The following is a 17,800-nucleotide window of genomic DNA, read 5'->3' on the forward strand; positions in this document are numbered from 1 at the left end:
TCAGGGGCCCGGTACACGTTTGTATGTTTTAATATTGAGAGGGCAGGAGTCTATGACTGCCACAACCAGGTAATCCCAGCGATTTGCAATTTCCTAACCGGGCATGCAAATTTTTTTCCGTATTTGCGTGTGAACGCAACGCGGGACCAGGGACGAGTGGGATCCTCTTAAATTTAAAAATTAAGAAGCCTGCCTTGCTGTCTCCCCACCCTTAATTTATCTACATCCATCCACGCCTCCCTCGATTCCCTTCCCTGCAATATAATGGAGTTATTAACAATGCTCGTTGCCCTTACGTTGCTTTTATCTCTTTCTTTGGCTACACCAATTAACTATAATGTCCCCGCCATGTTCATTTTTGGAGATTCTCTAGCAGATGCTGGTACCAACAATTTCATTGCCAACACAACTGCTAAAGCTAATTTTCCGCCATACGGAGAGACCTTCTTCCATCGCCCCACTGGTCGTTTCTCTAATGGCCGAACTGCATTCGATTTCATCGGTATTTACCTCATCCAAACCTATTGATAATTCTATGTTTGTTTCTTTAATGAGATTAATATACATATGAAATTTGTATTTACAGCTAGTAAGTTAAGGTTGCCGTTCCCACCTCCATATCTGAACCCACGATCGAACTTCTCTCGTGGTATCAATTTCGCATCTGGAGGAAGTGGATTACTCGATTCCAAATACGCCAATTCGCCAACTATTCTTCGAGGAGCTTATTATGCAAAAGAATATCTATCCCGGTCCTTGTATGCCATTAGCAGTGCTGGCAATGATATTGGCCTCAACTACTTAGCGAATACCACCTTTCAAAAGACTACAAGTGCTAAGGATTTCGTCAAGCTGCTGCTTAGTAAATATAATGAACATTTGTTGGTACATATTTTATTTTAGCAGTTTATTGCCAGATAGTGTTTCCATTATGTTAGATTTTGGGATATTTTCTTATCTGTGGTGGATGTTGCAGAGCCTATACAGTAAGGGGGCAAGAAACTTCATTGCTATAAGCTGCCATCTTCTGGGTTGTAGTCCAAATTCAAGGCTCGTAGGAATGAAGGCATATAAAGGTGGACGGCTGGAAACTGCAAATCTGCTAGCTGTGGCATTTAATCATGATCTCAGGCTGTTCGTCGACCAGCTGAATAAAAAATTAGACGGAGCAACGATCCTGCTCGTTAACGCTTATGATTTCGTATTAAAGATAATTGAACACGGAAAATCCTGGTATAAATTTTGAAAAAGTGGTATAAATTTCGAAAACAAAATATGGGTGGCTTGGCTTGTGAATTGTTGACGAAATACAAAAGTGGGGCCTGGCTTTGATTGCAGGTTCTGAAAACACGACGTCTGCTTGCTGTGGAGCGGGGCCTTTTAACACGGCTGTGTCTTGTGGGTTGGAGATTCCAAAGAATAAGCGTGGAGAATACAAAGCTTTTCTTTGCGAACCCATCCCACTGCGAAAATCTATGAGATGGTTTCTTTCCAGATTTGGCAAGGGAATACATCCTTCATCACACCTTTCAATCTCAAAAGACTGCTGCACAAACATCGAAGAGGAGATAATTATTTTCGTTGACTTTGTAATTTGGTAGGGGTGAAGATTTAAAGCATTTGTTTACTTCCAACTTCCTTCGTGGTAGTGGAGTGGACCATAATTGTATACAGCCTTTCCGATCCAGATTGATTATGAAATGCATAAAGAGCTTTCTTGCTCCCTAGACAATTGGTATGAGATTGTGAAAGTATTTATTTTCCGTCTTCATGACCTTTTCCAATAAAATCTATAAAATCTACACTCTATAATAGCATATTTATATTGGAATTTAGACTTTTTCTTTTTTATTATATAATTTTAAAAACTAATAATAAATAAAATATTTCAACCACAAGTAAAATATAAAACATTTCTATAGATATTATAATGATGATGATAATGGTTAGTGTAGAGAAGAAGGATGACGATTATCCGAGCTAAGATCGTGCTAGCACATCCTTCTTCCTTTAAACAACCTTCTAGCTTGTCGATGTAAATTTCAAATAGGGTAGAGGAGAGGCGACAACCTTGTTTAAATCCCATATTACACTTAATATCTTTCGACCATCCCTCATTACTCTTTAACTTGGCAATTACATTCTAGAATATTGCTATAGATATTATATAACAAAAAAAAACTTAATATTTTAATATTATTAAAACAATATTTACCATATTGAGTGTTATATTTCTATAAATATTATATAATATAAAAATGTAACTTAATATTTGGATATTATTAAAACAATCCCTACAATATTGATTGTTTGTTTTTTTACTCATAGTGAGAGATGCATAGTATTTAAATAAACGAAAAATATTAATATGAAAAGTGGTTAAAAAGTATTAATATAGAAAGTGGTTATTGGCTCTAAAACTTTAACAATGAAAATCTCATTTACGAATCTTCTTTTTGTTACCAATAAGATAATATAAAAATAAAAATAAAATTTAAATATAATATTTGGATATTTTTTATCTATTAATCTTCATTTTCCTACCAATAAGATAATATAAAACTAAAAATTCAAATTCAAATATAATACTACCATTAGGTATTACAATACTACCACACCCAAGTGATTCGTACATACTTCAAATTTTTCCTTTACAAGAGGCTTTGTAAACATGTCAACCGCATTTTCATTGGTATTACAATAGACTAAATCAATTTCTGTGGATTACATATTTTCCCTAACCAAATAATAGCGACTCTCAATGTGTTTTGATGTTGCATGGTATACAAGATTATTGGCTAGTTTCATGGAGCTTTGATTATTACATTTGATAATTGTTGGTTTTTTCTGTACTTCTCCCACATCTTTAAGAACTTGCATCAACCAAATTGCTTCATAGGTAGCATTACATAAAGATTTGTACTAAACTTTAGTTGATGATAAAGAAATATTTGGTTGCCTCTTCTTTCTCCATGCCACAATCCCAGATCTAAGCCTACATCCATATCCTGAGGTTAAACTTCTATCATAAGGATTTCCAACCCAATCTAAATAAGAATAGATAGCTACCTCAACATCAAAATTATTAATATATTTAATACAAAAGTTAGCAATTCCTTTCAAATATTCAAGGATTCTCTTTATTGCTTTCAAATAACTAACTTAGGATGTTAATTGAATATGCTATGTATGGCTTGGTTGTAGTGAGAAATTTTAGATTCCCCACGAACTAATGATATGGTGTATCATCCACCTATCTTGTCTCGTCATCAATGTAGTGTTTGGAACTTTTTGCTAAAGCTACTGATACTACCATATATTGGTCCATTTTGAATCTTTTAAGTAACTCCCTTGTATATTTTCTTTTTGTAACCAATGTCTAACCATATTCTTTCCATATTTCAATACCTAAGAAACAATGTAATTCACTGAAGTCTTTCATTTCAAAGACCTATAATAGTTATCCTTTAAATCTATTAATTAACTTAGAAGCATTTCTTAATATAATAAGATCATCAACAAACAGGGAAATCATAGCAACATGCCCCTTGTAACACCCTCCTCACACATCTACCCAAGTAAATGGCCAATCGAGGTAAACATGTGATGAGAAGTTCCTATGATATGATTCGACCTCCTAAGTCACCTTAAGGAAGTGGAACTGACGAAAATAAGCCACAAAGACCCTCCACATCATCAACAAGACTCCTAGGAACCATCCTTGCCTCAAAAGTAACCAGCCCCTATGTCCCACTAAGTTTCTAAACCATTAAACTCCTAGATGCTCCCTTGATATGGGAATGCATGTTTCCAAAGGGCTTTGGAAGCTCCCACAACATGGTATGCCAATGTCTAGGAAATTTTCTACCTATACTATTGCTACGTCCATGGGATATGAGCCACGTTTTCAAGCCCATAGCATAGGTCACTGCCCAGAACTCAATCACACCTTTAGAATCCACAATTTACATAATAAAAAGACTTATAGACCAAAAAATAACTCTGGGACTAGGCCTGACCATCTCTAACTACGACTGACATTTTATCAAAACACTTGACATCAATGGAATCTACAGGAAATAAATATAAGACAAAGCGTAAAGGACTGATAACTCATGTGGAACTTGAAAACAAGGATCACCACCCCCTTCCCTTAACTGCTTTGACATCAATTAGGTCTTGCACCCATTATCCTTTTAGTTACAAGTAAATACATGAAATAACCATGACAATAACGAGTCATATAACCATGCCTACAACTAACATTAAACCATGAAAATAACAATTAGATAAAAAACATTAAAGCCACATATTAAAAAGTACAAACACAAGAGAATTTAGCTTTCATTAAACATAGGCAAAGCCGACTAGGTTCCGAACTTCCATGTACCACCCGACCATAGCCATGGCTGAACTAAATCTTTCTTTCACCCAACCACCCTTGTGCCATATTCCAAGCATGAATGTGGGATATCATGGATAAAATAATCCAAAACAACTAAGGGAATCCAGAGGTTAAACAACCTCCAAGCTCACCGAACCCTAATCTCACCAAAACTGGCATTGAGATAAAAAAACCAAATTGACCTTGGAATGCCTCCAGACTCCATCACTATCTTTGAGGAATTTTCTCTCTCCTTGTCTCTCAGGATTTTACTGCAATCCACAATGGATCACTAGGCCCTAAACTGAGACTCCACCCTCAGGTTTTACCCTATATCCTGCCAAAACTGTTCAGGGGATTCCTAATCCTTTAGGAATTTTCCTCATACCACCTTCACCCCAAATTCTGAAACCATCCAAAAATTCCAAATCTCAAAATCGAGAAAACAATCCCATCACACCATGGCTATCCGGGAAAAGGCAAGGCTAGGCTGCAAACCACTATCATAACTGGACAAAAACATGCCATCAACATCAAGAGAACCATACACCAACATTCAAAGCCATGCATGTCAAAACTATCTAGGAAATCACACATGAAGTATATTACCTGCAAGTATTCCTACTAAAGTTTCTTGATCCTATTCTTCCTTGATTGATCCTAGCTTTCCTTCCTTTCCTTTACTTGTTTTCTCATTCCTTGCTCCAAAGCTAGAGTGCTCCAAGAAGAGTCTTAAGTGTCCAAGAGTGGGAGACAGAGAGAGAATAATGAGGGAGCTCCAAACTGAATTTACAAAAGGTACCAACTAATCCTCAGAATCCATTTTATCAATTATGCCTCTATTTTCTTCATTTTCCATTATTTTTCTTCAATTTCCTTCTCACATGAAACTCATGACCTTTCACCTTCCTTTTCTCATAACTTCCATTATTTTCATAAATAAATGTGTCAAAATTCCACTTTGCCTTTTTAATGCCTTTGCCATTGCCTTTACTAATTTCCTTAGCCATAATAAACAAAATGAACACCCACACTAGGGTATCTTGCCCAACATTCATCTTGGAATACACGTCCCTTAACTATGGTATTATTTTTCCTTTATTAAATTTTATTACATGAACTTTTAACCAAGGGCTATTATCGACCCATCCCCCTTGGGGAACATTGTCATTGCTGTTAAACCACACCAAGACCTTAGAAAAACTGTTGAAAATAAAAAATACTGCCCATGGAGATTTATAAGTACATATTTTTTAGTATTTACAATGAATGACCTACTGAAAAGAAAAACATCATGACAACAGGACAACATACTGAATACTACAACTTTATAACACAACTCATTACAGTATTTACAATAAGCACATATACACATAGTTTTCCTAAGCCAACAAAAAAAAGGATACGATGCCCATATCAATCAAAAAGGGAATCTAGAGGCTCATATCTCCACCCTCAAAGTAATACCAAGCTTCACTTCCTTACCAGGAAGTCCAGAATCCATTGTAAGGTCAAGCCTGCATCTAACGGTATGATTCTGTGGCACTTGTCCTCTTACTGAACAATTACCAGCTCATTGTTCCAGAGCACACTCCTAATGTGTATCTGATTCCATATAGCAACACCAAAACATATCTATCCCCGACCTTCCATTCTCTATTACACAGTCCCTTTGGCAATCCAGTCACCCACTTTTGTGTAGTTACTCACCTTCCAAGTTCCCTGATATCCCTTATCCCGGGAGATCCATGCCTTATCAAGGTTTCATCGCATCAGAAGCTCAAACAAACAAGGCATATTCTTTCTTCAAACCCATCATACTAGTCATATCATGCTCATGAAAATCAATGGACACTATTGGGTACTAGTGTCCCATAATGGCCCTACTCTTGAAGTATTTTATTAGCATACTACTACATGTTCTAATTCCTTTTGTTGTTATTGCTAATGCTTGTCATCAGTTTTAACCACCCAACCAGGCATTTCATGCTTTCCCATACCAAGCACAAAATTTCCATTATATACAAATAAATTAAAATAACTTTAAATCATACCTCATTCATGGCCCGTCATTAAGGTACACTTGCAATCATGTTTACTTCCTGTCACAACAAGTCAAACTAGAATATTTGATCAAATCATTATGTATAAACATATTGCATCAGATTAGCTCAAAACGAAACCATCATAGATCAAAATCATAAATCACATGTAACCATCATAAACCAAAATCATAGATCACATGTAATCATCATAGACCATAATCATAAATCACATGCATAAAATATCGATACTTATCCTTTAATCAATCCTTAGCTTCTACCTTTGTCTTTATTCTGTATGCACATCGGATCGGTTACCACACCCAAAAAACACCCAGTTCCTTCTCTTCAACCATGTGCACATGCACATTGTGTAAATCACAAACAAATATCCACACACAACATAAAACGCCATGCAATACATGCACCTACACCTAACATAAAACACATACACCTACACCCATTGTACAACACAACACAATAAATATACATACACATAGTACAATATAATGAATACACATGTCATGATACCATGACTACACCATGCACATACATAATACCACATGTACACATCACAACATGTACGACACAAACATAATGACACATGTACACCACAACCACATGTACAACATGTATACAACACCACCTAGACACAGCACCACCTACACAGTGTGTACACAATGTCACATGTACACGGCACCACGTGCAAAACGTGTACACAACACCACATGTACATTGTACCACCTGTACAATGTCTACACAACGCCAAACGTACAAAACACCACATTCATGATATGTACACAAAACCACATGTACACAACACCATATGCATGACATGTACATAATACCAGCTACACACGACACCATATGTACAACATGTACACAAAACCACATGCTCACAACACCATATTTACATAGCACCACATGTGCAGCATGCATACAACACCATATGTACATAGCATTGCATATACAACATGCGCATAGCACTGCATATCCAACATGCGCACAACACCATATGCACACAACACCACGTATCCAAAATGTACATAGCACCATCTATACCCATACTTCCTATACCAAGAAACCTAGCTTCAAATGTCCCTCTGCCATCCATGCTTATCCTAGCATGGCGCAAAGAACATTGTTTTCATTCGACTGATGTATCCTTTAGTGTTACTGGTCATAGCATAAACATAGGCATAATACAAGCATACAATATCAATTTATATCGGCATGATATTGACCTCACATATTTGTCATAACTACTCTTCCCATTTGATTACTCATAAATCAGGAACCTCTTCATGCCATTCACCTGCATAAGCAATCATTCCTCGACAAGAATGATCCATAGTGATCATATCAAACAAGGACATACATACATACATGTATACATATAAACATCAACATGATCCGTGATGACCCTGTAAGATAACAACGCCATACATACATACATGTATACATATAAACATCAACATGATCCCTGATGACCCTCTCAGATAACGACAGGCATACATACATATATTCATATAAACATTAGCCTAAATCAGTTATGATCACAACATAATTACTAGATATCATAAGGGCAAGGTTAAGAGAACTTTCTTTATTCAAGCACAACATGCACAATATTGAGAACAATAGTTTCCAAAATAGCCAATGCATCTAAAATCTCAAATCCATTTACTTTACCCTTTTTGTTACCTTTCTCGTGATTGTCCTATCAACATCCATTTACCTTAGTGGACCCAACCAATCTAACTAGTTTTCATATGCTTGCCTTCAGTTTCCATTGTACATGCACTGAACTTCATCCAGGCCCTACATCACTTGTTGGGTACCACACTACTCCCCCCGAACTCCATTAACTTTCCTTTTTTCCCAACCAATTCCCAAAAATGAAAACATAAAAGGGAAGAATACGAAGAAAGCAAGAGAAAAAAATGGAAACTAATAGCAATACGACGTCACAACAAAGTGGCATGGCCATGTACAAGACACAAACATAATTGTAAATCAAGCGTAAGAAAATCACAAAACATCGAAAGCACAAGACTAGTAACAAACACCATGACTAAATCCCGTGGTTTCCAATGCTTCTAAAGGAATTCTCAACCTAAGTCTTCTTCAATGTTTCATGGCAGTCCCTTGCCATGTAATTCGCTATATCATACTTCCATGACACATAGTTGTCAGTGTATATCAAATATACCAATATACCAGTTATCTTACCTTGTTGTACCAAGCACGTTTCCTTGCAACTGAACATGCCCATTCCATCTATCAAGGGACTCTAATTCTCTTGACATATCTAGCTATAACTAGACACCAGTTGTTATACCTATCAAATAAATGTTCATGAATATAGTAGACACCCACAAAATTTTAGAGAATATTAGGGTTAAGAAAACTTCATGTATGTAAAGTAGTCATTCATTTGGAATTATGGTTTGCAAACATAGCCAAAATAATTCTTACCCAATTCCTTTCCTTTACCATTTATCTTGTTGTAATCATGTCTTATTACACGCCATCACATCATACAATTATTAGTTATATAAAAAATCAATTATTACCTTGTCATGATAATACCAAGCAAGTTTTACTGCAACTATTCGCATATGTCAATCATATGTTTCAAATATGAAGACAATCATATCTATCAATTTTAAATCAACCTTTACCAAGACTAACAATCATCTCATAATCCATAGTCAACTCATAGTCATTAGACATAATACTACAATTGTCACCTATTACACTAAAGTACATATCAATTGTCTCAACACATATGTGTTAGTACAATCATCTTAAACAACATCATTTGAACACATACTCATATTATGAAATTCATCAAACATTCAACCAACTTGCACATATACCATGTGAAATAAATGAACTAGATGATGTAATAGACACTAAACACTCAAACACCAAATAGATGACATAATCAAACATTGAAGGACAAATTAGACAACATAAGAAAACTCATACCTTAATGTATCTCAAAGGAGGCTATCTTGTCTGCACAGTCAATCTACTTAGCACGATATAACTTCACAACACATTAGCTCAAACATAAATAAGGTCATTATCTCCATAATAGTCACTAGCTAACATGTTCGCATCAGCTCATAAACATTTGTCATTAATGCATAACAATCACATATGTACAATCAACCTAGATTAGTACAACACAATGTCATAAATAATTCGACTCATAACTGAATTTCGTAACCCTAACCATATACGTAGGCCAATCCAATTTATTATGATACATATAACATCAAGATCTTAATGCAATAACCCTAATCATTAAATAACATATAACAGCAAGAAGTTAACATATAACATGCTTATCAACAACATAAAACATAATCATCAAGTTAATTATCGTAAAACAATAACAACAATGCATTCAACCACAAGTTAGTATCATTCATGAGTATCAGACACATGACTACACTGATCAACTAGCATCCATCGTGTATGTAACCATAACATCAATAGAATGAAAGGCATACACATAACCATAATGCATATAACAATTCTTAACCTACATTTCATGCCCAACATACAAACCTATATGACGACATGCCCTTTCCTCGAGGTCCAATGCTACAACTTCACTTTGATGATCTGCATATCTTGCTCTATCTTAGCCAACACATTAGCATTATAACATACCATATCATCATGATGACCTAAAATGCATACAATGACCTCATGCACCACAACCTTCACCATGAAATGCATGCATAACAACATATAGAAACTGACATGCATAACAAATGCATATACAACCATACATTCATGATGACACATCTCACCACAACACCATCAACCTTCACATGGCAACATCACTACAACCATGATCAACACCATGAAAATGCAACAAGAAGATGGACTACAAACATAATGAACACATATATAACCAACATGAATTCATGAATGACACACTGCCCATCCAGTCTGAGGGGTGAACTATGGTCTGATACCACTATGCGGTATCAGATATGACCTAAAGAGAGCACAACCTACTCTGATACCACTGTGTAACACCCTCCTCCCACATCTACCCAAGTAATCAAAAACCAGGGTAGACATGTGTGATCCAGATTTGAATAGGAACACAACAAATTACAGAGATAGTCATAAACACAGAGATGCAATGGAAATAATACTTCATTTCATTAATGTAAAATACTCAAATATGCTTACAAAAAACAATGGAAATAAACCAGCTAGGACTATCATAGCTTATCTATGAGAAGATATGTGGTGGCTACATGCCTTTGAACTATGTTACAATGAGGCTCGAAGGCGTATTTATTGTTGAGATGTGATGAGAAGTTACTATGATATGATTTGACCTCCTAATTCACCTTAAGGAAGTGGAATTGATGGAAACACACCATACAGACCCTCCCCATCAGCAATAGGACTCCCGGGAACCATCCCCACCTCTCAGGTTACTAGAACTTGGGTCCCAATAAGTTTTTAAACCGTTAAACTCCTAGACTATCCCTTGATATGGGCATGCATGCATCTAGAGGGCTTTGGGTTCTCCCACAACACAGTATGCTAGCATTCAGGGATTTTTTTACCCAATATTGTGCCTACATCCCTAGGATCTGAGCCATGTTTTTAGGCCCAGAGCCCATGTCACTTCCCATAAATCAATGACACCTTCAAAATCAACAATTTACATAATAATAAGAATTATAAATGAAAAACTAACTCCAAGACTAGCCTTGATCATCCCCAACTGAGGCTGACATTTTTTTAAACACTTGGCATCAGTTCAATCTACAAGAAATGAATACAAGACAAAGCATCTGATAACGCATGTGGACCTTGACAAGAAGGATCACCACCCTCTTCCCTTAACTGTTTTGACATCAATTAGGTCTCATATCCATTATCCTTTCCATTACAAGTAAATACATGAAATAACTATGAAAATAACTAGTCATATAACCATGCTTAGAACCAACATTAACCATGAAAATAACAATGACATAGCAACCATTAAAGCCACATATTAACAAGTACAAATGAAATAGAACTTGACTTTTATTAAACATACGCAAAGTCGACTAGGTTCAGGACTTCCATGTACCATTTGACCATAGACATGCCTGAACCAATATTTCTTTCAGCCAGTCACCCCCATGCCATATTCCAAGCATAAATGTGGGATCTCATGGATAAACCAATCCAAAAACAACCAAGGGAATCCTGAGGTTAAACAACCTCCACCCTCACAAAATTGTGATCTCGCCAAATTTAGCACTGAGATCACAAAACCAAATCGAGCTTGGAATGCCTTCAGACTTCATCATTATCCTTGAGGAATTTTCCATCTCCTTGCCTCTCGGGATTTTCAGCAATCCACAAAGGATAACTAGGCCCTAAAATGAGACACCCATCTCTTAGCCTTTACTACAATCCAGACCAGGTCACTAGGCCCTAAATTGAGACTCCACCGTCAGGCTTTACCGTCTATCCTACCAAAACCAGTTAAGGGATTCCTAGGACTTTGAGGATTTTCGTTAGATCACATCCACCCTCGATTTCGAAACCATCTAAGAATTCCAAATCTAAAAACTGAGAAAACAATTCCATCACACCATTGCTATCCAAAAGTAGGCAAGGTTAGTGTTGACGATGTTGGACTTGCCAACATGTCATGAGATCTCCGCGGTAAGAGGTCCCAACTAGACCTCATACCGTTTGGTGTAGGAGTCCCAGTAGTGGGTCATATGGTATCACCTTGACCGTGGTTGCGCACAAAGGCACTTAATATGTCCTTGTTGGTAGCAAGGGTGTGACATGTGCAACAAGACAAGGAAGGTGCATGAATGGTTCTAACACATGGAAGGTGGAGTGAGTGCGCCCCTTGGAAACCTGTGGAAACACGCAACTTGGAAGGGAACACACGAGAAAATATGCATCATGAACTGGAAGGTATGCGAACCAACAATCCAATGTCATGGTTAAACCAACAACACATCTTAGTAAGGTTCATACATACATATATATAAAGAGTCTATACATACATGCATAAGAAAATAGATACATATATCATTAGAGTAACCAAGTTAACTGAAATACAATAACAACATATGCATGAAATTTGTTGGCTCTATGTGAGACAAAATAGTCTTGAGAAAGTCATGCAAGACATAACTAAGACTCAGACAATAGTGGGAAGACCAACACTTCAACATCCTCATGATCGTCAATGGTGGTGAACTCATGCCAAGCTTGGTAGTCCGTGATGGTGTCTGTATACTCTGTGCTAACATATTTTTGGAAACAAGCTCTTGCCTCTATTGCATCTAGGTACATTGATTTGGCTCCTCTGTCCAAATTGTCTAATAACATGTGCATCATCATTGTTCGTGTGACTAGACCAACGACATACTGTTGCATAGTGTCTGCGCTGATCCCGAAATCTGTGCTAGTGGATATGCGCATCAACTCGTCAAAGTACATCTCCATCTCCAGTTAGACTTGATTCTTTATCTTTTCCTCGGTGACTATCCCAATATATGGGATCACATGCACGTGCACAAAAACATCCATGCTTCTGAATACCTATGCATGGAAAGCCTCCAAACTAGTGATGAGTTGCGGGAGTTCCTCATAGTTTCGGATCTGACTCCGGATGCGTGCCTTCAACTCAAGTGCCTTGGGCTTCACCAACTTGGGAAAGTGTAATGGGGCTCCCTTCTATCTCATTGTCCATGTTTGCATGCGGTCGACAACAACATGTATATTTGACAAGATACATGCTCTCTTAGCACAACACTGCTGCCAACTGTTGACATCGACAACTACCTTACGCACGGTACCAAATCTAGAATACAACATCCACATGACTGTCTCAAGGGATGATACTTCATCCGGTATCGCCTTCTTCAACTATGCTCTCGCGGATGTTATAACATGTTCTCCTCCTTTCTTGGTTGTCTGTAACTCCTTACCCATTCACTCGTTCTCTTCTATCAAGAAGAAAACACTCAAGCTAGTCGCTTCGAAATATGCTCTAGTAGCATTGACCAATGCAGCTAGATGCATGTGCCCATAAGATATGATCACTCATTCTTCAAACTATGTAGGAGATGTATGGACATCTGGAGTAGTCACTCTCTGTGATTTCACAATTGTATGTTGCGACTCGTCGAATGATATGTTGTGCATATCTATTTTCAGATTGTCTTCAAGGATCTCAATATATCCTTGATTGCTCACAACTTTCTCTGCTTCTGGAACTGGGGAAGCTGGTGGGTCGACCTCTTGGTTGTAAGGCATGAGGTCGATGTCTTGTTCTAACTCTGGGTGCTCCATCTCTGTATCCATCTGCTCAAGTATCTGTTCAATCTCTTGAGAAAAATCCTATTGTTGCGACTGCTCACCCTACCTGCTTTGTGCCAGCTGCTCGGATGAGTCTACAACCTATATGGGTTCAGTTTCATCTATCTGTGCATGTTGTGCCTCCTATTGTGTTTCTCCCTGTTACACTTCCTTCTCCTATCTGCATAGCTCTTGTTCTTCCCGGAGTTTTTGCTTCAACTCTTGCAACTCCTTCATTGTTTTCTCCATCCTTTGTTTACCTCTCTACCTTTATGCATTCCTATTGTCGCGATATCACCTCTTTTCCTCTATCTCTAAAGCTTCTTTCTCCACAAGTGGGTCTGATTTGAACTTTTAGCTTTGTTCTGCCTTTATGTTGTCAACAATCTTTCTCTTGCCTTTGTCATGTGTAGGTATGTTACCCTCTGCTGTTGTTGATGAGGGTGCTCTCCTAGATGATGCTTCGCTAACCACTCTATAGCTATTTTGACCAATTCATTCGGCCTGGAGAAGCTCTCGGAATATCTCTGTGGGTCTTCCTCATCCCAATGACATGCCTCGTGGATCCAAGGAAATTGCGCTCTCACACAGTGATCCTTTACAAAGAAATTCGGGTCATATGGATTGAAGCTTCTGGGGCTGAAAGTAAATATTTTAAACTCTTATATCTCAGCATTAGCATGATTGAGATTTCATATCTCGTACATCTCAATCTACAATGAAAGAGCGGGCCAAGGTGCCTTCTTCTTCCGATGTAGTCTAGCTGATAGTCCTGTCGATATGTGGTATGACACTTATTGCATGACGAGCTTGTCCATGGAAAAATTCACTAAAACATGAGAAGGACTCTCCACACTGTACATCCATATGAAGGTGCCAAAAGGTGAGGCATACCAATCCGCTATGTCGATCACTGCCTCCATTATTTCCTTTGACATGTAAGCTTGATCTTGCTCAAATATCATATTGTAAACTAGGGTGACAAAATGGTCTCATAACAGTGTGACGACTCCGTGGAAGCTGCATTCTGAAAAAAAAATTGTAATAAGTGTGTACAAAGGTTTCCATTTATGTACTTTCCCACTTCAAGCCTATGAACTTCTGACGAGAACAAAGTTCATCCAAGATGTATGCGGACATGTATGTTTATGCTTGCTGGCCTTTGGGTGGCTATCGAGCTCCTGCTACCTGTTCCTTCAGCCTATGAGCCAACATGTTGGACTAGTTGCATAGTTTGCCTTCACTGGCCAGTTGGTCCAACATGATCACCCAACTCTGCAGGAAGGTCTCCGTGCTCTCTTGGTCGTATAAGCAGCATGAAAAAATGATGAAGTACTGATATGCCTTCCATAGTATCTTCATCTTGTAAAACTTTTTGGGTGTCATCCTGAATTTGGATGGCTCCTTTAACCAACTCTTCAAGATATCCCAAGAGTTAGCACTGCTACTGGGTCTGTTGAAGGATGTCTCCATTATGATCACTAGCTATGGCAAGTGGTACATCTGTTGATAGTATTGTGCCCTAAAGGTAGCAATATCTATCCCACTGCACTTCTTAACACCATCATCTCAGGACCAGTGTGCGAGATGATCCAATGTATCATGTTCATGCATGGAAACATGGGATACCTGCATGCAATCCGGTACAAGCGAGAATTGTGAATGTTCACATAGACCCTACAGTCTTTAAGATATTCCTCAAATGTGGTTGAGAATGTATCATTAATTTCCTCCCATTTCAGCATGATATCTTTGCCTATGAGGAACTTCATGTCTTCATAAATCGACAAACTCATAGACTCTTTCTTAACTACATCTCCATTTGTGCTTTCGTTGGGTCATTTGACCCTGATCTATTGGATGCCATTGAACCTAAACTATTGAGAGATGGATGAAAAACTGCTATACCTAGAGACAAGGTGACAAGTATGGAAATAAATATGTCAGTTGAAAACAAAATCAAACTTGAGGACTGACATGAAACATACCTGGGAGACTGATGGAAGGGATTGCGCAATTTTCATCAGGAGGTTGGGAGACTTACTATTAGAATTGTGTAATGCACAATGGAGGCTGACTGGTTGGGTGCTAACATTGCGCAATGCAGAATTTTAGTCAATAAGTCATGCAGGCACAAGGATTGCAAAGCGTAAATTTATGGGCTAGAAGAGCACTACCTATCATAATTGTGCAAAGAAAGCCTCGAGGACAGTGTCTGACTATTTTTGCGTATTTTCTAGGAGGAAGGAAGAGACTTCCCTCTTATAAATGCACATTGCTATTCCGAAAAGGCAAGGCACAGGCCAAGGTTGCCCAAACCCATCGACGGGCCATTGAAAACATATGAATATCTGAATGCATGGAGAAACTAAGTGTAAGAAAGAGTGAATGATCATCCATTCTGTAGGTTTTAATCCCATACAGAAATTATCTGCATATGAATTCTAAAACACATAAAATAAACAATGCGAGAGCATAACACATAAAGCACATATACACAGAGATTTTCCCCTAGATCCAAAAACTGGGACTACTAGCTTGATTTTTCATTATGTTCCTTTCAATGTTACAATACATATTTATACATGTCGAAGCATCCAATACTGTGGACTAAAAACCATAGCATCGAAAACCATGGACCGAAAACCATCGCGTCCAAAACCATGTGCGAAAAACATGCACAAAACCGTAAGTAGGTCAGCCCAACCTAATATAGGGTCCAAAAAACAAAATTTTCTGAGGCGCTGCCAGAGACCTCACAGAGGGGGGTTACCTGCACCCCTAAAACCCCCTATGACCCCCCCGCTACGCAGTCGGTGCAATGAAGGGGGGGCTCTGCCCCCCCTCTAATCCCCCAGTTAACTATGTGGGCTAGACATGGAAAGAATATAACACAACCCAACGTTCTCCCACTTGTTGTTTTCTTTCCACAAGGGGCCATAAGAGAGCTTAGTCATTTATCCAGCGCTCCAATGCCCATTGTTTCTCTACACCAAGAGAACTTCTCAGAGCTCATAGATTTTGTCAATGCATCTGCAATATTCTTCAAAGTGTCCACCTTTACTAGTAACACTTTTTTATCTTCTATCATATCCCTCACAAAGTGATATTAAACATCAATTTTCTTTGTCTTTGAATGATATGCAAGGTTCTTTGCGAAGAAAATTGCACTTTGGATGTCATAGTCTATCCTTATAGCTCCCTGTACTAACCCCATACTTAAACACAATCTCTGTAACCAAACTGCTTCCTTGCTTGCATGAGTGGCTGCCATGTATTCTACCTGTGTAGTTGATAGTGCCACTACAAATTGTTTCTCACTCATCCAACTAATTGCACCTCCAAATAGGTTAAACACATACCCACTTATAGATCTTCTCTGATCCATATCTCTAGCCCAGTTTGCATCAACAAAGCCACGAATATCCAACACTCTATCTAATCCTAGTCTTTCTTGGTAGCACAAACCATAATCACTAGTACCACGCAAATACCTAAGAACCTGCTTCACTGCTATCCAGTGCTCCTTCCCTGGTTTTGGCATAAACCTGCCGAATACTCCCAATGCATGTGCAATGTCTGGTCTAGTACATACCATTTCATACATCAGACTACCAACTACACTTGCATATGGAACACGAGACATGTCCTCTTCCTCTTCTTATATCTTGGGACACTGTTTAGCAGATAACCTCACACTTACATGAATAGGAACCTTCATTGGTTTACTATCCTGCATATTAAATCTCTGGAGTATTGTCTCTACATACTTCCTCTGGTTTAACCAGAGCTTCCTCCTTTCCCAATCTCTTTTAATTTCCATGCCCAAAATACAGTTTGCAACACCAAGATCTTTCATGTCGAATTTGGAGGACAATTGGGTCTTGAAATCCTCGATAATTTCTTTTTCATTACCAACCAGCAACATATCATCCATATACAAGACCAAATAAATAACATGGTCACTAATTCATTTAAAATACACACAATGATCTACTTTGCTTCTGGTGAA

At 37.9% G+C, this 17,800-nt stretch overlaps 1 protein-coding gene across 1 annotated transcript; it reads left to right on the top strand.

Annotated features, from left to right (window-relative positions):
- Nucleotides 1–264: 264 nt before the first annotated feature.
- Nucleotides 265–1,585, top strand: LOC149141610 (GDSL esterase/lipase 6-like). The gene is made up of 4 exons (XM_089451280.1): nucleotides 265–502; nucleotides 587–885; nucleotides 977–1,233; nucleotides 1,441–1,585. The coding sequence occupies exons 1-4, from the start codon at nucleotides 265–267 to the stop codon at nucleotides 1,583–1,585; spliced, it is 939 nt and encodes a 312-aa protein (XP_089307406.1).
- The last annotated feature ends 16,215 nt before the right edge of the window (nucleotides 1,586–17,800 follow it).

This window comes from Pinus tabuliformis, chromosome X (genome assembly GCF_031772625.1).
Source record: "Pinus tabuliformis cultivar Carrire ecotype Pingquan chromosome X, CPIR1, whole genome shotgun sequence".
Lineage (NCBI taxonomy): Eukaryota > Viridiplantae > Streptophyta > Pinopsida > Pinales > Pinaceae > Pinus > Pinus tabuliformis.

Excerpts from the sequence above, each read along its gene's own strand:
- LOC149141610 (XM_089451280.1), top strand. The coding sequence starts at position 265 with ATGGAGTTATTAACAATGCTCGTTGCCCTTACGTTGCTTTTATCTCTT. Across the intron at positions 503-586 it reads AACTGCATTCGATTTCATCG|CTAGTAAGTTAAGGTTGCCG; the intron begins GTATTTACCTCA and ends TTGTATTTACAG. Across the intron at positions 1,234-1,440 it reads ATTGAACACGGAAAATCCTG|CTTTTCTTTGCGAACCCATC; the intron begins GTATAAATTTTG and ends GAGAATACAAAG.